The following is a 25371-nucleotide window of genomic DNA, read 5'->3' on the forward strand; positions in this document are numbered from 1 at the left end:
AGACTCTGCTCTCTGTCTGGACTGAACTCTGCAAACACCAAGATGATTTTATTCACATCACATGACTCCTTGATAAATTCTCTGATGACAAAGACATTTCAGTTTCTAAACACACAAACTACTGCTACTGTCAATAATGTGGTTTAAAGTTTGTATTAGTCCTCTTAGATTACAGCTGTTCTGGGTGACTGACAGCTGTCACAGATATGAAGAGGAAGAATGCACTAATTCATTCTCTTTGTGTCACCAACAGTGTGTTAAACTTCAGTTAGTAAATACATTTAGTAGAAATTTAATATACAAACTCACAATCAACTAAATCATGGCATTGGCATGGCATCACTTTGTTTTATATCATCCTGTATCTTACCAGTGGTGTTCCTTATGTTTTCAAATCTGAACTCTATGTACGTATGTTTTAGCGTCAAAATGCTGTTTTCCCTTCAAGACCTTCTAAAAACGTTCTCCCACGTGACCTGACGTAGGTTTCTACATGATGACACTGCTACATGTACAGTATATATACATCCTTATAGTCAGTGTATTAATACAGTAACTTAGATGGTGGTCAGCGTGCTCCCAGTCAGGAGAAGCAGACAGGAGTACCGGCAGGAAGCTAAGTGATGTACTGCTGTGGACGCCACGTTAGTTCAGATCAGAAAGTCACACAATAACACAAACTAACTAACCGATGGATGCAGCAGTAGACCAGCTACTCCTGTGTTCTGAGAGGGAAAATGACTGGTTTTGTGAATGGAGTCTGGTGGCTTTGAAGAGAGCGATATAACGGCTTCAGTTCCCGTCAGAAAGGGCTGTCTGATGGAGAGGTAAAGCAGAGAAAATATTCTAAATATAGTGTACACTTAAACAAATATATATATATATATATATATATATATATATATTTTAGATGGTTAAAATACGTTTTTCTACTGCACCCGTCCACAGCTGCTTTACCTCTCCATCAGACAGCCCTTTCTGACGGGGAACTGAAGCTGTTATATCGCTCTCTTCAAAGCCACCAGACTCCATTCACAAAAGCAGTCATTTTACTTCCCAGAACACGGGAGTATACGTACAACCCCACTTCAAAGAAGCTGTCATAACAGCTGATTTTAGGAGAAGTCAAACCAACACAGTATTTTGAGGACTAATGTGAGAAAATGAATTACACATCTGAAGCTCATTCTTACACATTTTGAATAGTTGTAAATCTTTACAGCGACTTCAACGTTCAGGCAGAAATATGAATATTTTCTTGAAGTGTAAATTGTGAAATGGAGGTTCTCAGGTGTTTTGTTACAGAAATACAATCAGTAGTTTGTGACTCTAAAACCCAGACTAAGATCCATCTTAGTTTGAAACAGTATCTGCACTAATAGTTCTGCATCAGGAATATAAATCTGTTAGCAGAACATTTAGTCTTCATCCTCAATGCATCATCATCCATCAGGTCAGTGCACAGTAGAAACAGTCTCTTACTTTGTGTCTGAGGGTCCAGGTTCATTACTGAAGAATAGAGGTTCATACATGGACCAGTCACTCTTCATAGACAGACAGCTGGGTACTGGAGACTCTGCTCTCTGTCTGGACTGAACTCTGCAAACACCAAGATGATTTTATTCACATCACATGAATCCTTGATAAATTCTCAGATGACAAAGACATTTCAGTTTCTAAACACACAAACTACTGCTACTGTCAATAATGTGGTTTAAAGTTTGTATTAGTCCTCTTAGATTACAGCTGTTCTGGGTGACTGACAGCTGTCACAGATACGAAGAGGAAGAATGCACTAATTCATTCTCTTTGTGTCACCAACAGTGTGTTAAACTTCACTTAGTAAATACATTTAGTAGAAATTTAATAAACAAACACACAATCAACTAAATCATGGCATTGGCATGGCATCACTTTGTTTTATATCATTCTGTATCTTCCCAGTGGTGTTCCTTATGTATTCAAATCTGAACTCTACGTACGTAAGTTTTAGCATCAAAATGCTGTTTTCCCTTCAAGACCTTCTAAAAACTTTCACCCACGTGACCTGACGTAGGTTTCTACATGATGACACTGCTACATGTACAGTATATATACAGCCGTGGACAAAATTGTTGGTACCCTTCCGTTAAAGAAAGAAAAACCCATAATGGTCACTGAAATAACTTGAAACTGACAAAAGTAATAATAAATAAAAATTCACTGTAAATTAACTAATGAAAATCAGACATTGCTTTTGAATTGTGGTTCAACAGAATCATTTTAAAAAACAAACTAATGAAACTGGCCTGGACAAAAATGATGGTACCCTTAAAGGGACTATTTGTAACTTTCAGAAATGCTTCTTAACAGCGACACCTGTGGCTGTGAAATCAACGAAAGTCAGCGTCGGGCTCGCGCTTGCTCGCTCTAAATATACCTGAACGAGTATCACTCAAAACAGTGAGGCGACACAAGTCAGCTAAAAGCACAATATCACTCTATATGTCAGCTGCTTGGCAGTAATGTTAGCTGACCAGACGAAGGTCTCTCCATGAACATGATTTAGATCTGATCTTAGTGTTGGCTTTTCCTGCCTGAGTGCAGGCTGAGGCAGCGGGGCTCTCCAGCATGTCTCCTCTGCTCTCTCCGCCCGCAGCCGGAGAGAGCAGAGGAGACACCGGCACCCGGTCGGTAACGAGAAGACAACGTAACTCTCTGAAGAGCTCCGTCACTTCACAAGACACGGGAAACCTCTGTTGGTCTGGAGGAGCTGCAGCAGTTATTTCTGCACAAACGTCCACTGTGCATTCACTAGATATTCTCAGAGCTAAACTAACTCTTCTGCAGTGTGGAGTGAGCGCGCGTTCACGTCTAGAGGTGGAAGACGCACACGCTGTCTGAGTGAAGGAGAGCAGGCAGCGGAGATGAGGCTCCGGCCACACGCGAGCGCGCATAGCACTTCTCTGCTACAGGCTGTAGGTAGTGGGTAGTGGGAGGTAGTGTGCTTCCTTGTGTCAGGGGCGCTTCCTTGTGTGCGACCCGCTACAGTTTTCACCGTTTCTTTTTTTATCTGTTCTTGTGTGTGTGTGTGTGTGTGTGACGGTACGGAGGACCAATATGTGGACTTTGGGAAAGTATGCGCATTTCCTTGCTTACTTTTTTATCCTGACGCTAGTTTGCAGCGTATGTCAAGGGGAAAAGACGCTGCAACAACATGGCGATCGGATCACTATCAATAGGGAGCTTCTCCTGTCGCTACGTTCTTCGGCGGAGGGAGAGATCCCGACAAACATTCCAGCAGAGATTTTTGTCCCTTTCCACCTGGACAGAAGATCTTCACGCCGGCTCTCGCGGCGGAAAAGAGGAAGGAGAGGAGGTATTCGCCGCAAAATGAAAAAACTCTGCCTTGATAACCGGCGTCAGTTACCCCCCTTGCCCTCGGTCTTTTTATCTAATGCCCAGTCTTTAAGGCGCAAGATTGACGAGCTGGAGATCTGGGCAAAGTACAAACGTGAACTTAAAGAATGCTGCCTGCTCGCGATCACCGAGACGTGGCTTAATGAGAGCGACCAGGACAGCGACCTGGCTCTCACTGGATTCGGCTGTCCCATCAGACTGGACCGCTCCTCTGAAGCGACGGGGAAAAGCCGCGGAGGTGGGGTCTGCTTCTATGTAAATCAACGGTACTGTAACAACATCAGTGTGCGGGAGAAAATATGTACCCCTGATATAGAGCTACTCTCCATCTCCCTACGTCCTTTTTATCTGCCACGTGAGTTCCCCCAACTGTTTTTTACTCTTGTGTACATCCACCCCAGAGCCAACGCCAGTGCTGCCACTCAGCTGATAGTGGATGTATCACACAAGCTGGACTCTATTTGTATTGATGCTCCTAAATTTTATCTTGGAGATTTGAATCATGTCCGACTAGACAGAGTTTTACGGACATATGAACAATATGTAAGTTGCCCCACCACACAAAAAAACACTATCCTTGACTTGTGCTACGGAAATGTGACGGGAGGCTACAAGTCCATACCTATGCCAGCTTTGGGAGCTTCATATCACAACAGCATATTTTTACTGCCTACATATAAACCATGCTTCAGACGCCAGGAGAGAGAGGAGAAGGCTGTTCAGATCTGGACAGAGGACAGCATCTCCTCCCTCCAAGCCTGTTTTGACTGCACAGACTGGCAAGGCTTCTTTGATGCTTGTGGTGATAACATTGATGAACTTATAGAAACTGTCTCATCCTACATCACTTTTTGTGTTGATTCTGTAATCCCCTCTAAACAGGTTGTTATTTTTCCCAATAACAAACCATGGGTAACCAAAGATCTTAAATCTGCTATTAATAAAAATAAAAAGATCTTTTTCACTGGCAACCCTCAGGAGAAGAAGGTTGTCTCCAAAGAGGTTAAGGTTGAAATAGCCAAGGCTAAAGCCAAGTACAAAGAAAAAATAGAAAGTCAGTACGTAAATGGCGACCTAAGGTCAGCCTGGCAGGGGATTAAATCTATGGCCTCCATTAATCAGCAAGCAAATACATCCAAGCAGTTTATTAGCATTAATGGAGTTGAGGATGTAGACTTGGCGAACACTTTTAATTTGTTCTTCTCGCGGTTTGAAAGGTCTGACTTCACTCAGGATGTATCCAGGTTGAGGGACTCCCTGGTACCCCACAGCGATATATTGATATCTCAAGAGCAGGTCAATTGTTTATTTAGGAAAATGCGGACAAGGAAAGCTTCTGGCCCTGACGCCATCTGTGGTCGCACTTTGCACCACTGTGCTGATCAACTTAGTGAGGTTTTCACTAAGCTCTTTCAGATTTGTGTTGACAGCTGCCAGTTACCCAAAATTTGGAAATCCTCCACCATAATTCCCATTCCTAAAGTTAAAAACTCCAGGGAATTAAACCAATTCAGACCTGTTGCACTCACTTCCCTGGTAGTGAAGAACCTGGAGAAAATCTTAAAGGAAGAGGTTCTTTCCCTGGTGGAGGGCAAACTGGATTCACTCCAGTTTGCATATCAAACAGGTAAAGGAGTGGAAGACGCTAAACTCTTTATCCTGGACAAAGTTTATAGACACCTGGAAACACCAAAAGCTCATGTCAGACTCTTATTCGCTGATTTTTCTTCAGCTTTTAATAAGATGCAGCCTCACATTCTGATTGAGAGGCTTGCATCTCATTTTAACCTACCTCACCAGCTTTTAACATTGGTTTTAAACTTCTTAACAGACAGAACACAACAGGTTCTAGTTAATGGTATTATGTCTAATACCTTGGTCTCTAACACAGGTTCTCCGCAAGGCTGCGTCCTTTCGCCATTGCTTTTTATTTTGTACACAGATAGCTGCAGGTCTTCTAAGGAGGGCAGCTTATTAGTGAAATTTTCAGACGACACTGCACTCCTGTCGCTCCTACAGGGGGCAGAGTCAGATCATGGCTGCGCTCTTCCTGCCTTTGTCGAGTGGTGTGACAAAAATGATCTTGATCTTAATGTCTTAAAAACTAAAGAACTTGTGATTGACTTTAGAAAAAACAAGATTAATCCCACTCAGAGTATAATTCATGGCGAGGATGTTGACATCGTGGACTCATAAGTACCTGGGCACAGTGTTTGACTCTCATCTCAAGTTCGATGTAAACACTGAGTCCATTGTTAAACGAAGCCAACAGAGAATTCATTTGCTGCGGAAAATCAACTCCTTTGGTGTGAGTAGATCTATCCTGTGCACTGTCTACTTGTCATATATTGAGAGCCTTTTAACCTTTTCATTTATTTGCTGGTTTAACGGTTTGTCTATGAAGGACAGGAATTGCCTAAATAACATTGTGAAAGTCTGCTCCAAAATCATCGGAGCCCAGCAGAGCAACTTAAACTCTCTCTGGGAGAAACGTGTCCTCCAGAAGGCCAAAAACATTATTAATCACAACCAAATCCTGTCTAGTGAGTTCACACTACTGCCTTCAGGACGGCGCTATCTGCCGCCTCACAGAAAGACAAACCGCTACTCCAAGTCATTCATTCCTTCTGCCATTACACTGCTGAACGCAGAGTAACTATCATGAATGAACGACAACAAAAAAATGTTTTATTTACTTTGAATGTACAATTATTTTGCACTAACCACATAACGGTTGTCTGTGTTTGCATTAGGTACATTCTTGGAATACAATTTGCAATGTGCAAATACTCTTGGCACTTTATTCTATTCTAATTATTTATTTATTCCGTTATTCTTTTATCTCGTCTCGTTTTTATTCTTGTATTCATTGTTTTTATTGCGAAGATTTTTAATTTTTAATCTTGTACTTTTATTGTTCTGCACCTCCCCATATGCCACCTACTGTGTTCCCTCTGTCAATGATGATTGTGCAGTATGAATGTGTGTATATGTTTCGGTGGACTGCAGAAACTGAATTGCCCTTCGGGGATAAATAAAGCTCTCTGTATCTGTATCTGTATCTGTAAACACTAATGAGCTGAATTTTACTATCTGGCTGTCTTATTAACCTCTTTACAATCCAACGGACGATATTCTGTCTTTCAGAGGTTGTAGCGGCTCAGTTTTAAAGCTAGAGTGAAGATACTGGTAACATGTGAAACTATAGAAAACCTAAGGATCCATCGTTACCAACCATGTCATGCTAGCTTGTCTGGAAGAACGCTCTGACCTCCAGATATGTGAATGAAAATGGGTTCTATGGGTACCCACGAGTCTGCCCTTTACAAACATGCCCACTTTATGATAATCACATGTCATAGTCAAGTCAGCACACTGAGAGCTGTTGTTGTACGTTGGGTTTCAGAGGGGTCCCGCCTCCGTGGCCGTCCTACAGAGAGGTCGTCCTCCAAAGGGGTCGCCCTCCTGATCAGTTTCTCCTATCTGTCCTGTCCCCGGGTCGTACGCCTGAGTTTTCCTGCCCCGTCCCTGTTCAGGGACCTGTTCCCTGTTTGAACTGAGGTTAGAAGTGGTATAAACAGTGTGGTAGACCAGCAGTCTAAGACACACAGTATGTAACAGTGGTGTCTCTGGTTCAAATCCAGATGGTTTACATTTATTTTTATGTCATTCTGTTTTCTGTCACTTTCTACTGTCAACTATCAAATGAAGGCATGAATGTAATTCAAATATTCTAAAAAGAGAAGTGGTCCAAATTTACATTACTGCCCCTTTTTGTATGAGCAGATAACTTTAACATCACTACTGCCCAGGGATGTTTGTTCTTGACCTTAAGGAACAACATATGGTGGAGAAAATCTAAGGTCAAAGGTCCACTTACTAATGATCCAAAACTTTCAACCAAATGCTTAGTAAGTGAGCTTAAATTCCCTTCACCATATTTGACATCAGTAGTTAGTTAAAGAACAAACTCAAACATTCAACTCGCGTTAGTTTGGATCAGAAAGTCACACAATAACACAAACTAACTAACCGATAGAAGCAGCAGTAGAGCAGCAACTCCTGTGTTCTGAGAGGGAAATTACTGCTTTTGTGAATGAAGTCTGGTGGCTCTGAAGAGAGTGATATAACTACGTGGTTTCTATTGCTCTGGTCTATCATGTCCTCTCTATTCCCGAGGTAAAGCTCCCGTCCACAGCTGCTTTACCTCTCCATCAGACAGCCCTTTCTGACGGGGAACTGAAGATGTTATCTCGCTCTCTTCAAAGCCACCAGACTCCATTCACAAAAGCAGTAATTTGACTTCCCAGAACATGGGAGTATACGTACAACCCCACTTCAAAGAAGCTGTCATAACAGCTGATTTTAGGAGAAGTCAAACCAACACAGTATTTTGAGGACTAATGTGAGAAAATGAATTACACATTTGAAGCTCATTCTTTCACATTTTGAATAGTTGTAAATCTTTACAGCGACTTCAACGTTCAGGCAGAAATATTAATATTTTCTTGACATGTAAATTGTGAAATGGAGGTTCTCAGGTGTTTTGTTACAGAAATACAATCAGTAGTTTGTGGCTCTAAAACCCAGATTAAGATCCATATTAGTTTGAAACAGTATCTGCACTAATAGTTCTGCATCAGGAATATAAATCTGTTAGCAGAACATTTAGTCTTCATCCTCAATGCATCATCATCCATCAGGTCAGTGCACAGTAGAAACAGTCTCTTACTTTGTGTCTGAGGGTCCAGGTTCATTACTGAAGTTCGGAGGTTTCCACATGGACCAGTCACTCTTCATAGACAGACAGCTGGGTACTGGAGACTCTGCTCTCGGTCTGGACTGAACTCTGCAAACACCAAGATGATTTTATTCACATCACATGAATCCTTGATAAACTCTCTGATGACAAAGACATTTCAGTTTCTAAATACACAAACTACTGCTACTGTCAATAATGTGGTTTAAAGTTTGTATTAGTCCTCTTAGATTACAGCTGTTCTGGGTGACTGACAGCTGTCACAGATACGAAGAGGAAGAATGCACTAATTCATTCTCTTTGTGTCACCAACAGTGTGTTAAACTTCACTTAGTAAATACATTTAGTAGAAATTTAATATACAAACACACAATCAACTAAATCATGGCATTGGCATGGCATCACTTTGTTTTTATATCATTCTGTATCTTCCCAGTAGTGTTCCTTATGTATTCAAATCTGAACTCTACGTACGTAAGTTTTGGCATCAAAATGCGTCAAAACTTAAGGTTACCTAACGTAACCCCGGTTCTTTGATAACAGAGTGAGGTGTTTCACTATGGGAATCGCCTCGGCGTGACCAACTAAGGAAGCTCCAATGACACAACGTCTGTCATTGACAGACAGGTCGACCTGTGTTAGAGCTACGCCCCCTCATATTAACACAGTCGACCGTCCCTCACAAATCATTCTCGCTTTCTTCCCGTGAAGAAACTATAGCTCCCTCAGCTCATCTAAGCTAGCTTGGTTTTTCTGCTTAACAGTTCACAGACGACCCGTCAAGGAACACGTCGCCGAACGCAGTTCCAGGCTTTAGTTTGGTTTTGCTGAGTAAGTACTTCGTAAGAAGTGTACTTTGTGGTGTTAAACAGGATAACTAACCGAGCAGTGTCCGCATTAAGGTGAGCCGTTTTCTCCGGCTAACCTGTATTTGTTTATCGGCGTAGCCGGTGACTGTGTAACATTATACCTTACGGCTAGCGCGTTAAGGCGAGCCTACTAGGTTCAGTTAGCATTAGCTTGTTGGGCGAGCCGAGTACCCGGAGTTCAGCTAACGTGTCACGGCGAGCAGACTCTAACGGTGTGCTGTTAGCTCGGGCTAAACCCCGTTTGCTACCAAGGGCCAAGGGCTACTCACAGCTGAAGATCCACAGAATGGGGGAACTGGGGCTCGCCGAACCCCCAGCGGTGGAGCCTTCAGTGGCTTATCACCTCCACCCAAACCGTCGCTCTCTCTCAGCTTCCTCCAACATCTCTCTACCTAGTAAAATGGAGCGCCTCACGGCGTCTGTTTTCCAGAGGATGTATAAGTACGCAGCGCAATCAGTGTGCTCTCTTAATGCAATGACACTGCTATCTGCGTACCAGGCGGAAATCCTGGAGGAGATGGGTGGACAGCTGGACTCAGGTTCACCTAACCCTGCTCTCTGGGATGAGATTTGTGTTGTGAACGACCTCATCCTGCGCTCCTCACGGGGTGCAGTGCAGGGCTGCGGTCATGTAATGGGACTTGCAGTCTCAGGTGAGAGGGCCCTGTGGCTGAATCTCTCAGGCCTGAGTGATGCTCAGAAGGCAGAGGTTATGGATGCGGCATACGACCCCACCAAAGGTCTTTTCGGTCCAGCTCTGGAGAAAATGAGAGAGACCAGCACCCTCAGAAAACAAGAGGGTGAAGCCTTTGACCTCTGCCTACCCCGACGACCCATCTCTCGCCCCCCTCAGGGACCAAGGACTGGCTTTGCTGCTGCAGCCTCAGCAGTGAGGGAGAGACAGGACTGCAGACCGCAGAAACAGGCAGCTGGTCAACAGACTAGCCAGCAGCTTCGGTCAGAAAAAGCTAAGCCATGGGGCAAACACTCTTTCGCTGCAGTTGCAGCAAGAAACCGCCCATCCCAACCCGGGGACGGGAAGAAGAGGCGTGCGACCTAACACCCCTTGCTTCTCCCCCCCACCCTCCCTCAAAGAAAAGAAAGGGAATGGAGGTGGAACAGAGCCCCCAAGCTCAGGCTTCAGAGGCCCTGGTGTGTTCCAGTTTTCCAGAGGTCCTCTCTCAGTTCCTCTCCCCTCATGTTCAAGGGGAAGAGAACAGGGGGCAGGTAACACAGTGTCACCAAGCACTTGTACCCGGTTCAACACTAAAAGAAATAAAGTGTGCATTTTCACAGCCAGGCCAAGGGCCGAGGGTGAAATGCTCCCCCCAAAACAAAATAAAAACAAAACAAGGTCATGGCCTCATAATCCCAGCAGGGGGAGCTCATGCTCCTCTGAGGGGAGGCCGCTCCCTCCAGGTGATGGAGGTGAAGTCACCGCAGGGCGGGCACAGTCCACTCGCTGCGCGGACAGACCAGTGGCGCGCATGCGCAGTTCACCCATGGGTGGCAACATCCTTTAGTTTGTCGCTTCATGAAAGGTGCTGGGAACGCCCTCTCTCATCACCCATTTGAGCCTATAGAGGCGGTGGGGATTATGTTTATTTCACTTAAAACAGTGTTGCTCTTAGCCTTAACCACAGCAAAGCGTGTTAGTGATTTACAGGCTTTATCCATCCGCCCTTCCTGCTTACAGTTTGCCCCAGGGCTCACCAAAGTCTGCCTACGGCCCAATCCAGCTTTTGTGCCTAAGGTGGTGGAGTCAGCCTACAGATGTCCCACAGTGGAGCTTTTGGCTTTTCACCCACCTCCATTCTCCTCAGTGGAGGAGCAGAGGCTTAACACATTATGCCCAGTGCGGGCTCTGCATGTCTATGTGAATAGATCAGCAGGTTTCAGGAGAGGGGATCAGCTGTTTGTGTCCTGGGCCACTCCCCACAAGGGCAAGCCAGTGTCCCGCCAGAGGCTATCCCACTGGATTGTGGAGGCCATATCCCTGGCTTATGGCTGTAGAGGTCTGCAACCTCCACAGGGGTTAAAGGCTCATTCCACTAGGAGCATGGCCACTTCATGGGCCCTGTTCAAGGGAGTTTCGGTGCAGGACATTTGTGCTGCGGCGAGCTGATTTACGCCTCGCACTTTTTTAAGGTTCTACAGGCTGGATGTCTCGGGGCCATCCTTGGCACGGGCTGTGCTAGAGGCAAACACGCCAGGGTCGGTGTGATGTTCACTGTCTGGCTTATTGTTTATGGCTTCGGAGAACGTATGCAATACGGGAGTGGTCTATATCTCCCATAGTGAAACACCGAACGAAGTTAGAAAAAGAACTTAAGGTTACTTAACGTAACCCCCGGTTCTTTGACAGAGTGAGGTGTTTCACCAGCACGTCCCTCCATGCATAGACACGGAAAGAAACCGGTCTAGAATGATTTGTGAGGGACGGTCGACTGTGTTAATATGAGGGGGCGTAGCTCTAACACAGGTCGACCTGTCTGTCGATGACAGACGTTGTGTCATTGGAGCTTCCTTAGTTGGTCACGCCGAGGTGATTCCCATAGTGAAACACCTCACTCTGTTATCAAAGAACCGGGGTTACGTTAAGTAACCTTAAGTTTTCCCTTCAAGCCCTTCTAAAAACGTTCTCCCACGTGACCTGACGTAGGTTTCTACATGATGACACTGCTACATGTACAGTATATATACATCCTTATAGTCAGTGTATTAATACAGTAACTTAGATGGTGGTCAGCGTGCTCCCAGTCAGGAGAAGCAGACAGGAGTACCAGCAGGAAGCTAAGCGATATACTGCTGTGGACGCCACGTTAGTTCAGATCAGAAAGTCACACAATAACACAAACTAACTAACCGATGGATGCAGCAGTAGACCAGCTACTCCTGTGTTCTGAGAGGGAAAATGACTGGTTTTGTGAATGGAGTCTGGTGGCTTTGAAGAGAGCGATATAACGGCTTCAGTTCCCGTCAGAAAGGGCTGTCTGATGGAGAGGTAAAGCAGAGAAAATATTGTAAATATAGTGTACACTTAAACGAATATATAAATATATATATTTCTTTTAGATGGCTATAATATGTTTTTCTGCTGCTCCTGTCCACAGCTGCTTTACCTCTCCATCAGACAGCCCTTTCTGACGGGGAACTGAAGCTGTTATATCGTTCTCTTCAAAGCCACCAGACTCCATTCACAAAAGCAGTAATTTTACTTCCCAGAACACGGGAGTATACGTACAACCCCACTTCAAAGAAGCTGTCATAACAGCTGATTTTAGGAGAAGTCAAACCAACACAGTATTTTGAGGACTAATGTGAGAAAATGAATTACACATTTGAAGCTCATTCTTTCACATTTTGAATAGTTGTAAATCTTTACAGCGACTTCAACGTTCAGGCAGAAATATGAATATTTTCTTGAAGTGTAAATTGTGAAATGGAGGTTCTCAGGTGTTTTGTTACAGAAATACAATCAGTAGTTTGTGGCTCTAAAACCCAGACTAAGATCCATCTTAGTTTGAAACAGTATCTGCACTAATAGTTCTGCATCAGGAATATAAATCTGTTAGCAGAACATTTAGTCTTCATCCTCAATGCATCATCATCCATCAGGTCAGCTTACAGTAGAAACAGTCTCTTACTTTGTGTCCGAGGGTCCAGGTTCATTACTGAAGTATAGAGGTTTGTACATGGACTGGTCACTCTTCATAGACAGACAGCTGGGTACTGGAGACTCTGCTCTCTGTCTGGACTGAACTCTGCAAACACCAAGATGATTTTATTCACATCACATGAATCCTTGATAAACTCTCTGATGACAAAGACATTTCAGTTTCTAAATACACAAACTACTGCTACTGTCAATAATGTGGTTTAAAGTTTGTATTAGTCCTCTTAGATTACAGCTGTTCTGGGTGACTGACAGCTGTCACAGATACGAAGAGGAAGAATGCACTAATTCATTCTCTTTGTGTCACCAACAGTGTGTTAAACTTCACTTAGTAAATACATTTTAGTAGAAATTTAATATACAAACACACAATCAACTAAATCATGGCATTGGCATGGCATCACTTTGTTTTTATATCATTCTGTATCTTCCCAGACGGTGAAGAAGAGAGCGAGTGAGAGAGAGTCGGTGTGTTGAGCTAATTCTTGTCTCATTTGTGGGCTGATAAACAGTAAATTCATCTGAACTGGGTTGAAAAACGATGCAATCTGGTTGCCTTGGTGATGAGTTACAGCTGACTATTAACCACATCTCCATTCTCTGTTTGAGGAAGAACGTTAACCAAAACATAGGAAGTAAAACTGGCTGCAGGGGGGGGGGGGTAATTCTCTTTGTGTCAAGAAAAGTTTGTTCAACTTCAGTTAGCAAATACATTTTAGTAGAAACTTTAAAATAGAAACACAAAATCAACAGAAAACATGGTATTGGTAGAGGAAAGTGAAAATGAGTCCTATAAATGAGTTAGTAGCAGCTCTCTTACTTTGACTCTGAGGGTCCAGGTTCATTACCGAACCATGGAGGATCACCTTTAGACCAGTCACTCATCTTCTGACCTGAAGTCATTCTGAGAGGTTAAACATTAACACCGACTGTGAACATGTAAAGGAAACAAGTTTGTATATGAGTCACAGGCAAGACTGAGAGAACAGGAAGTAACACACAACCTCTATCTATTACACAAACACACACACACACACACACACACACACACACACACACACACACACACACACACACACACACACACACACACACACACACACACACACACACACACACACACACACACACACACACACACACACACACACACAACCATAGACACACTCTCACACACACTCACACACACAACCATAGACACACTCACACACACATAGTATACAGTATAATAAAACCACCCCATGGATTAACACTCACCCTGCTTCAGTCTTCAGTCGTCACATCTCTGTGTCGTTTTCTCAGAATGGAGTCTGGATAACAAACTGCACACTTTCATGCTTCCTCCCTGATCTCATCAAGGACTATAGAAGGAGGATGGGTCACTCGTCTTGGTGTCGGGTATAACGCATGCGCAGTGTAACTGAAGCTGCGGTCGTGCAGGCCAGATTCTACTGCGCATGCGTAGTACTCTCGAAAATATGACGCGTGACACGGAATCCTTTCTATAGACCTTGTTCTCATGAGCCTGGATCACATAGTCAGTGTTGCTCCTCCCCTCTCCATTTACAGGAAATCAGCTGAGTTCATCTGTGACTGTGGGTGTGTGTGTTCATCAGAATCTCTCTTGGCTTGAAAAGGCTGAATTAACCCTCTGAGACCCACAATAGTCCAGTTTTAGTCTTTTTTAGGGGGGTACCGGGGGTCTTTAGGGGGAAATAGCAGGTCAGCAGTAGATGTCACATAGAAGTGGTGTACATCATCTGAAAGCTGGGAACCTGGAGATTAATTTGAGATGCAGCTCAGCACTGAGTGTCAAGTTGTTCCAGTCATTAATCAGAAATACTCATTAATTAATTACAATAGAAAGTGTATCAGGGTTTAGAACAGGGGTGTCAAACGTACGGCCCGCGGGCCGGATCAGGCCCGCGAACGGGTTTAATCCGGCCCGCGAGATGATTTTGCAAAGCATAAAAAGGAGCTGCAATTTTTCAATGAAAGAAACTGCTGTTCTAAATGTGTCCACTGGATGTCGCAATAGCAATTCTGGGGGAAATGTTGTTTGTTGTCCCCCATAAAATTAATCTAAATGAATTAAAAAACTCTATTACTTTTCTTGAAATTATTCAATTTGTTAAGAACCATCCTTCTTTTCATCCGTGGTTAATGGAAATTGGGCTTTTACCACCTTTTCGATCCTGCCAATCTTGTAAAGAAACAATGTCTTTGGGCAAGAGAAAATGCAGTGATGGTGTATAAACAAGCAAACTGTTTATACCGGGGCTAAGCAAGTAGGCTACAGCTAGTCCGGAGCTAGCTTGTCATTCTGCCTGCCCGATTTGAACATTACGTGCTTTGGCACCCTCATTGCCCCAAAATGTCTCTGTCAAAAAAGAGAAAAGTGGACGCAGAGTGCAGACTGTTCCAAGAAAAATGGTCATCCTCCTATTTCTTCACAGAAGTGAATGGGAAAGCTGTGTGTTTGTTGTGTTTACAGCAAGTTTCAGTGCTGAAAGAATATAACGTTCGTCGCCACTATGAGACTCTTCATGCCGACAAATACAACAACTTTCAAGGACAACAGAGAAGAGAGAAGGTGAATGAATTGTTGGCGGGTCTGAAGAAACAGCAGTCTGTGTTTACTCATAGCCGAGAAATCAGTGACGCTGCAGTGAAAGCCAGCTACCTTATTGCTAATGAAATTGCAGTGGCTTCAAAGCCATTTAGTGAGGGGGAATTTGTGAAAACATGCATGCTGAAGGCTGCGGAGATTGTGTGCCCTGAAAAGCGCCAGGCTTTTTCAAATATCAGCCTGACAAGAAACACAGTTGCAGACAGGATTTCTGATCTTTCGGCGGATTTGGACAGCCAATTGAAGCGCAAAGTAAAGTCATTTATTGCGTTTTCAGTTGCAATTGACGAAAGCACTGACATTACAGATGTTGCGCAACTGGCCATATTCATCCGCGGAGTTGATGACACTTTGACCGTCACCGAGGAGTTCGTGGAGTTGGTGCCAATGACGGATACCACAACAGCAGCTGATATTTTCACCGCACTCGTCGGCGCCCTGGACAGGGCCGGAGTGGACTGGTCCCGCGCTGTCAGCCTGGCTACAGATGTTGCGCCCTCAATGATCGGGAAAAAAGCAGGTGTTGTGACAAAATTAAGAGAGAAAGTGCAGACTGCAAATGGAGAACGTGATTTTTGGACTTTTCACTGTATTTTGCATCAGGAGGCTTTGTGTTGCAAGTCATTAAAGATGGATAACGTCATGAAGGTGGTCGTCCAAACTGTTAATTTCATCCGATCCAGAGGCCTGAATCACCGTCAGTTTGACATCCTTCTCAGAGAGAAAGACCACAACCATGGGCTGCCATACCACACCGAGGTAAGATGGTTAAGCCGAGGTGCTGTGCTGAGGCGTTTCTTTGAATTACGAGAGGAAATTGAACAGTTAATGGAAAAAAAGGGCAAACCAGTGTTAGAATTTCAGTCCACAGAATGGATGCAGGACCTTGCATTTATGGTGGATGTTACAGAGCACTTGAATAACTTGAACAAAATGCTGCAAGGGCGCAACAAAGTTGTCACGCAGTATTATGACAGCATATGTGCGTTCAAGTTGAAGCTGTCATTGTGGGAGACGCAACTCGCAGGTGGTGATGCAGCTCACTTTCCTTGTCTGAAAGATGTGTGCGCGACCCAACATGCCGCAGACATGAAGCGGTTCAAAGATAAAATAACGGGACTATTGCGGGAGTTTGAGCAACGTTTTCAGATTTTTGGTGAACTGGAGAAAGACTTCAAAGTGTTTTGCTCGCCATTCACCGCGAATGCCTCTGATCTGCCCGTCAACATCCAACTTGAAATAATAGACTTGCAGTGTGACTCAGATTTGAAGGGCAAATTTGCTGCAGCTGGCTTGGACACATTTTATCAGTATCTCTTGCCACGTTACCCCAACTTGACAGCCCTTGCTGCAAAAGTGTTGTGCATGTTTGGAACCACATATCTTTGTGAGCAAGTTTTCTCTGTAATGAGCATCAATAAAACAAATCTGCGCTCAAGGCTCACGAACAAGCACTTGAATAACATCCTGAAATTGGCTGCCACTCAGGATGTGACGCCTGATATTGATGCACTTGTGAAAGCTAAAAGATGCCAGGTTTCAGGAGTGAAATAAACAATGGGTAATCCCACTTAAAATGCTGCATGAGACACTGCACCCTGATATAGTTCTGTGAAAATGATTGTCTTCTGTGGAAATTTAAAGAAAGTGAACAGTGTGTGATTTACTGTAATAATGTCAGTCACTTCAACTCATAAGTTTGGTTTGTTGAAATTGTTCATGCATTGCACAGCTTTTATTTTTCTATCAATAAATAGTTTAGCCTACAAGGCAGGGAGTAACTCAACCCTCTTGAATAGTTTCTACCTCAGTTTGTATGGTTTGTTGAGTTAGCACAGGATTAATATGTGGAAATGACAAATGAGGTATTTGATACCTAGAAGAGTTGTTTTATTTATTTATTATTTATTTCGTATTTTGTTCAATCCCAGATAGGCTGTGACTTAAAGTTTAATGGCTTTGTAGATACACTGAGACGAAGTTTAAGTTCCAATCACTGAGGCATTGTGTTCTTGAAATTGCACCAATTTTTTCCTCAGAATTTTCAACTAACTTGAAGTGTTTTGTCAAGAGGATTATTTGTGATGTGTACATTTTCAGAATGTGCTTGTACTATTTTGGACCAAAGTAAAACAAAGAAAACAATCTGAAGTTGTCGTTATTTTTAAGTTATTATGCCATGATTTTACCGGTCCGGCCCACTTGAGAATAGATTTTTCTCCATGTGGCCCCTGAGCTAAAATGAGTTTGACACCCCTGCTCTACAGTATGACATTTTTTTTCTTTTCGACATACTATACTATGACCTTTTTCAACATACTATACAATGATTTTTTTAATGACTTACCCGCTCCACCACCACACTCCTTCCTGCAGTCTCAGCTCCTGTGATGCCAACCTCCTGTCTCCACCACTAAGAACCAAGCACTGGACCTGAGGAGACCGAGCATTCTCCATAGCTGTCCCCGGCCACTGGAACTCACTCCCCAAACACATCCGAGATGCACCAATCTGTCCAGATTCAAATCACAAAACAAAACGCACTGCTTTAGAACTACTTTAATGTGTGATTAATGTTGTGTTGTACATTTTTACCGTGTTTACTATGTACTATGACATTAAAAAATGTTCCACATACTATACAATGACTTATTATTTTTTCAACATACTGTAACGACTGGGTGATGTGGGGTCCACTGTTAAGTTACAAGTTATGTTACTGTAGTTAGTCAGGTTTACATGATGTCAGCGAACGCAGCATTGACATTGTTTTGTGAAGATAGCCACCTGTGATTGGCAGAGGCTTGAGGAGGGAGTGACGCGGAGGGCTCGCGCAGGAGACCAGAAGCGGGAGATGAGAAGGAGTTGTAATGCAGATAGCACGCTGTAAACTAGTTGGTTTGTTGTTTTTGGCGTTGGTTACGGCCCACAGTAACCGGTGTTCAAGCTGAGGAATAAAGTACCAGCGAAACCAGTTCCTGCCTCGTAGCTTCATTGACCAGGGTCGCTACAATACTTTAATATCATTTTTTAAATACCATGACTTTTTTAAAACATATTATACTGACCTTTTTTATTTTTTCGACACACTATACTTTGACTTGTTTTTCAACAAATGTACTACTTTTTTTTTTTTTCAACATACTATACATGACTTTTATAATTTGTTCGACATACTATCTTACACTGTTTTTAAACATAATATATTATGCTATTTTTTTCGACATACTATACTATGACTTTTTATTTTTTCCACTTACTATACCATGACTTTTTTTTATACATATTATACTGACATACTATACTTTGACTTTTTTTCCCACAACTATACTACTACTTTTTTTTATTTTTTCAACATACTATGACTTTTATACCTTTTTCGACACTATGTTATACTGTTTTTAAACATACTATACTATTACTTTTTTCTACATGCATTACTATGACTTTTTATTTTTTCGACATACTATACTATGACTTTTTTTTTTTTTCGACATACATTACTATGATATTTTTATACCATACGCTATTTTTTGTCGGACGCCCTGTTCCTATTGATCCTGTTCGCGTTGAGAAGGCAGCAACATGGATCAGGAATGGCTGATTAGTTCAGATGAAAATAGAGGATGGCATCAGTATTGACAATAAATGAAGCAGTAGAGCATGGACAAGAGACAGACACACCAACAACATGACAAAGAGTACTCAAAGGCTTACTGGGATCAGGACCCAGCAAAAAGAAGACCACAAGAACAATATAAAAAACCCACTGAAATATCAGGACAAAAGACACAATAAAACGACCACAGGATAAACTTCCAACAACTTAAATGATATTATTGACAATTATTAAAGCGCAGCAAGTACCGGACGAACTGACCCACAATGCACCTGCAGGTACTACAAAATAAAAGCCCTGGCTGTCCGCTAATGCTAGAGGCACTGTTTACAAAATAAAAGCTCTACAGAAAACAACAGTTGGTTGTCCCAAAAATGAAAACATGAATTTAACTATATCACAGAAACACTGTTATTGACTCCGTTACATGTTGTTTTCTGGTTTTGGTCTGAGGAAAATGTTGATATTCCCAACGGCCCTTTTCAACCGCCTTGTACCAACCGTTACCAACCGTTACCAACGGCTCTGATGTTAGCATGTAGCATCAGTTAGCTGGACGCTAAGCTGGCTAGCTAGCAACGGACAGTTAAGATGCCTAGCAACGGACCCAGCGAGCCTGTGTAATGTTTGTTTGTGGGGCTCTACAGCCTCTGACTGACCTCATAACGTCCTCCACACGTCTTCATGAAGCACATCATCATAAATCCATGAATTCATCCGCTCTAATGTCAACATGTCCAGCCGTCTGCAGACATGTTGTCCTGTGGTGGTAGTAGTAGGAGGAGAAACACAGGTGCTGCTGATTGCACTGATGATCACACTGGAGACAAGGCCTATGGAAGGAGACTGGGTCACGCGTCATCATCAAGTCATATCTTCTACACATGCGCAGTATATCTGCTCTGTACTCGCCATAAATGAGCCAATCGCAACGCAGGACAGCAGCTTCAGTCACACTGCGCATGCGTCATACCCCGACACCAAACCCGTGACCATGGATGTATTAAAAGACCGGTCGTGACCTTCTCTTCTCTTAATACATCCGTGGTCGTGACGCTCCGTTCTTCGAATCGCGCCGCCACGCTCCCAGAATGCATTGCGCAGCTGCTTAGAGTTGAACTACACGTGTATGAAAAGACAGCTGTATAACTATGTTAGTAATGTTGTTGCATATATATATATATATTTGTGTTTTCTGTAGTATAGCAACAATTTGATATTAGAAAATGTAGTAACTAACGATAAATTGATGGTTTCCTACGTCTTAAAGGGACTGTTTGTAACGTCTTACACTCTTATAAATCATTGCGGGTCGGTGTTTCCCATGCGTGCTCGCGTGTGGCTACGCTGTTCAGACTCAGACTCCAACACAAACTACACGGAAGCACCAAAACCACAAAGTTCTATCTAGTGAAGCCCGTCTGTTAAACAGTGTCGGCCGCGGTCGGAGGATGCGGGGGAGACCGTAGCTTTGGTCTCCAGGGCCGGAGTCTCTGCTGCTCTGCCTGCCTTCACTCAGCTCGCTCCACCTCACGTGCATGCACGCACACTACACACTGCAGAAGACTTCGTAGCTCTGAGAATATCTAGCGAATGTAAAGTGGACGTTAGTGCAGAAATAACTGCTGCAGCTCCTCCAGACCAACAGAGGTTTCCCGTGTTTTGTGAAGTGACGGGGCTCCGCAGAGAGAAACGTTATCGTCTCCGACCGGGTGCCGGTGTCTCCCCTGTTCCCTCCAGCCGCGGTCGGGAGGCTGAAGCAGGAAAAGCCAACACTAGGATCAGCATTGATTCATGGAGAGACCTTTGTCTGGTCAGCTAACATTACTGCCAAGCAGCTGAAATATAGAGTGATATTGTGCTTTTAGCTGACGTGTGTCGCCTCACTGTTTTGAGCGATGCTCGTTCATGTCTATGTAGAGCGAGCACAAGCGCGAGCAACAGGACGCTGACTTTAGTTGACTTAACGGCCACAGGTGTCGCTGTTAACAAGCATTTCTGATTCTTACAAACAGTCCCTTTATAACACCAGGCAGTTGTGCTGGTCAACATTTAATATTTCCAAGACAGAAGAATTTAATCAGTCGACATCAAAGTTTCAAAATTGCAAAAAGAAACCTGGTTTCCGGTTCAAGCTCAAATTGAGATTTTCTGGTTTAAGACATTTTAAGATGTGACCTGTGACTCTGGGAAACAAAAGGTCACAATTTTAAACCAAAAATAAGATTCAAAAAGCCAAAAACATTCATAATGAAAATCTGCTCTTTGAAGTAAACAGAGGACAAAAGAATTGGTTCGTGTTAGTTTCTTTATTTGCATGACATTAAAGAAATGACGCAGGACACTCATGCAGCTCACTGGAATGTGCAGAATTTAAGGAATGAGTCCAATATTGCTTAGCAATTATAAACACTTTGGTGTTTGGCTTTTGTTTCTGGGACTGGTGGACTGTAATGGAGCCTGTGGAGGCAATTTCAACATTGATTTCTGAGGGGAAAAGCTCCACAGGTTGACTTCATGTGTCTGTGTGGAGCCATGTAATGTGAAAACTAGCAGGGTGACACGTACATCTGTAATAAACTAACAAATATGATTTGTTTTGTAGCAAAAACTCAGATAGTCAGAATTTTTTTTGTTTTGTTTTACATCAAACATCACATACAAAAGACAATATCAAGGAGCTGACTTTCCACCAAAATCCAGACATAATCTGTTTGTAGTTAGTTGAGAAACTGAAGCCTCAGGTTCAGGTTTTATCTACTTCTTTCTGTTTGTTACAAGCATAATGTTATAATATGAAAAACGGCTGGTTTTGGTATATATATTGTATATGGTATATATATATTTAGTAGTATGAGGAAATTAACTGCAAAACTCCATCGTTCCACAGGGTGAAGCTGCAACAGAAAGCAAAGCAGAAACATCTATTTAAATGTGTTAATCTACAGTTCTGTTGTTATAAACAGAACTGATCTGCAGAGGCACTTTGGGTTCAGAATATATGAATGAATGAAGACAAAGTGAAACCCAGGTCCAGGTGGAGGAGGTGGTTGAGTGTGGAGCAGAAGGAGTGGAGGAGTCTCAGTGTGTCTGCAGAGATTGTGCAGAAGGACAGAGTCCAGATACACTGATGATACTCTGTCAGGTCCAGAGGAACACACAGGGAGGATGGTGGTTAGAGATACATACTGTTCTCCCATCTGATGAGAGAAGAAGAAGACAACAGAAGTCATCCATCAGTGTTTACAGAGACTCCCTTCATCAGCTGTCAGTCAGCATCCAGTATAAAGAGCAGAAGGGACTTCAGTCTGTGTAGCGTAGCCAGCTTCCTTTCAGCTCTCATGTTAACGTATTGGAGTGAACACACTGAGCTCAGAGCTCCCAGACCAGAGGCCTGTACTACGAAGCCAGTCCAACACACCCAGGGTATCTTCTCTTTATCTGGTTTAACTAACCCCTCAACCAAGATCCCGCTAAGCGGTCCTATGACAGTTGTTATCAACTCCGTAAATCAACCCAGGGTTTCTCAGTCTGGCTATGAGCGCGTTCACATAGAAGGGGCGGGGTTTGTAGCACATGACCAATCACAGACATGGACCAGTCTACGGTCAGCAGAGCGGCATACTTTACAAACGCATATTAGAAAAGTTAAACACATAATCCAGACTAAAATGAACACAGTTTAAACTGCCAGATGCAAGAAGGACAGCTGACAAAAAAATCACTGACTGTGTGAATGTGTAAATAAACAGACTTTTAATATCCCGATAGATCTGACTAGAACTAATTACACGTGTGTTCCATTAAATCAATGTGTTGATTAGATGTGTTCTTATAGAATAGAATAGAAGATACTTTATTCATCTCCTGGAGGAATTACAATACTTTAGTCTTTTTCTTTCAGCTCCAACCCCGGCGGTGTGAAACAGACTTAGGAGAAAGTAAATAATAAATCTATAAACATAATTCACAGCGGTAAGCAGGCTTACTTTCACTTCTTCTAATCACCCACAGCATACATAAAAGTATTGGTAACAAACTAACCAAGGCAACACATTCAGTCTGAGGGACTAGGAGCACGACTCTGACGTGTCTCACAGCAACATACGGCTCAAGAAGCTGATTCAGATGAGTGACTATATGAATATCATATATGAATATATGATAAGAGATCATGTACTGATTTTGTGTTATTGTGGTTATATAAATGTCATTTATGTCCGTTTCACACCGCTGGGTTTGCAGCTGAGAGGAGAAGGCTACATTATTGTCATACAGGTCATAACAATACATGTGATCACATTAACTCAGCAGAGTACACAAAGTAGTTCTAGTCAGATCTCTGGTGCTCTAGACGGGGCAGTGATATTACAAGTCTGTTCATTTACACATTCACACAGTCGCTGACCTTTCTGCATGTGTCAGTTTAAACTGTGTTGCTTTTAGCCTGGATTATGTGTTCAAATTCTTTGTCTCTGTGTAATATTATCTTATGATCCACACAGTGGAAATAAACTGCTGAGAGTCCTGAGAGCATCATTACTGCAGAAACAGAGAGCTTTTCACTGCTCACTTTAATGATGGATTTACTGCTGCTAGGTTGGTTTCAGTCACATTTCAATGTTTCATCTACTTTTAAATATTACATGACAAATATGTAAATATTAGGGCTGTCAATCCATTAAAATATTTAGTCGCGATTAATCGCATGATTGTCCATAGTTAATCGTGATTAATCTAAAATTAATCGCACATTTTCCAACCTAAAAATCACAAGTTGCGTTAAAGTAATTAGTGGTGTTAAAACGATCTAGCGTTAACGCGTTATTATTCCGCTAACTTTGACAGCCCGACTAAATATGGAGTCTTTTTGGACAAGGAGATCAAACAGAGCGTTTCAGACAGAGGGTGTAAAGAGGTGCTGCAGCACAGCCGCTAGAAGAAAAGTAAAGTGTTTTTCGAACATTAAAGCATGTAAACATGTTCTAGTAGAAACCCAAAATACAAGTATGAACCTGAACATCAGCCTGATAGGTCCTCTTTAAAGGTCCTACATGTTCATACACAGACTGAACAGTAAAACCTCAGCTGTGATTACTGGACTTCAGCAGAGGTTCTGGTCTTTATAAAGACCACATGGTTACTAAATGTAACAATGGTTCTATGATGGTTCTATCTCTCAATGAGAGAACACACACTTTCTGATCAGATTTGATGGAACGACAGTTTGATGGATGAGGACCACTGTCTCTATACATGATGTGATGCTGTCAGCTGTAATCCAGCTTTATTTCCTGGAGACATGAACACAACAACAACATCTTCTTCACATCAACTCTAACACATGATCACAACAAGCTTCTGGCTGATCTGATTGGCTGACTGTTCTCTCTCTCTGTGTCACCGTTCTCCTCTCACAGCTTAACGGAGGAAACACATCACAACAATACTGCTGAAACCAACATGGACCGACTCCGACCCTCTACTGACCCCAGAGTCTCCAGTCTGCAGTGTGGACTCTTCACAAGATCAGACAGCAGCTTCACGTCTGAATCCTTCAGCTTGTTGTCACTCAGCTCCAGCTCTCTCAGATGGGAGGGGTTGGACTTCAGAGCTGAGGTCAGAGAAGCACAGCTGATCTCTGACAAACTGCAGTCCCTCAATCTGAAAAAGAATAAATGGAGATAAAAATCACTTTATAATCCAGTCAGATGTGTTCAGGTTTTAAATGTGTAGCTCAACATCACTATGTCCTAATCAGTGATCTTTTCCCTAAAATGAGTAGAGTGACTTTGTCATTGTGTTATTGTGGATCATCATAATGTCAGCCTTCTACAGACATCATCCAAATGTCACCACAACATTCATACACCTGTTCATGTCAACACACATCAATAACATGCTGCTGATCTCTGTGTTCATCTATGTGTGTGTGCTGAAGGATCAATATCGATGATCAGACATTATTTGTGGAACATGTTGAAACAATCAGAAACCAGAGAAATATTTCTACTTCATGAAGTAAACTTGATCAATTCAGAACAAATATTCAGGGTTCCTACACATTTTACATTTTACATTCCAGACTTTTCCAGACTTCTCTGTAGATTTTTCAGACCATATTTGACTTTGTGACTCGGGGTTCAGAGGACGCTGTTACAAGACTACAGCCCCCCCCCCCCCCCCCACCATGGTTGAGATGTCAAACGATTTTCCTCAAAGTTTGCATCCAGCTCTCTTTTCCATTTGGAATTGTTAACCAACCAGGCTTTGTGTTTGGGATCATCAAGCCAGCCCTCAGAACACTTTACTCATCGTGGTCGTTCAGTCTACAGTCCTACAGAGAAAGCTGGACGACGTTCTGCTGTCAAACATCCTGCTCTAGGTGAATCACAATGATGCCGTCCCTCTATTAGCACC

General features: G+C 42.8%; 1 protein-coding gene across 1 annotated transcript in view; it reads right to left on the reverse strand.

Annotated features, from left to right (window-relative positions):
• Positions 1–25371, reverse strand: part of LOC141762853 (uncharacterized) — a 500458-nt gene that overhangs the window by 214304 nt on the left and 260783 nt on the right. Inside the window, 1 exon segment of the mRNA XM_074626949.1 lies at positions 24442–24615. Coding sequence (XP_074483050.1) covers positions 24442–24615 — 174 coding nt within the window.

The sequence above is a fragment of the Sebastes fasciatus genome, chromosome 24 (genome assembly GCF_043250625.1).
Source record: "Sebastes fasciatus isolate fSebFas1 chromosome 24, fSebFas1.pri, whole genome shotgun sequence".
Classification (NCBI taxonomy): domain Eukaryota; kingdom Metazoa; phylum Chordata; class Actinopteri; order Perciformes; family Sebastidae; genus Sebastes; species Sebastes fasciatus.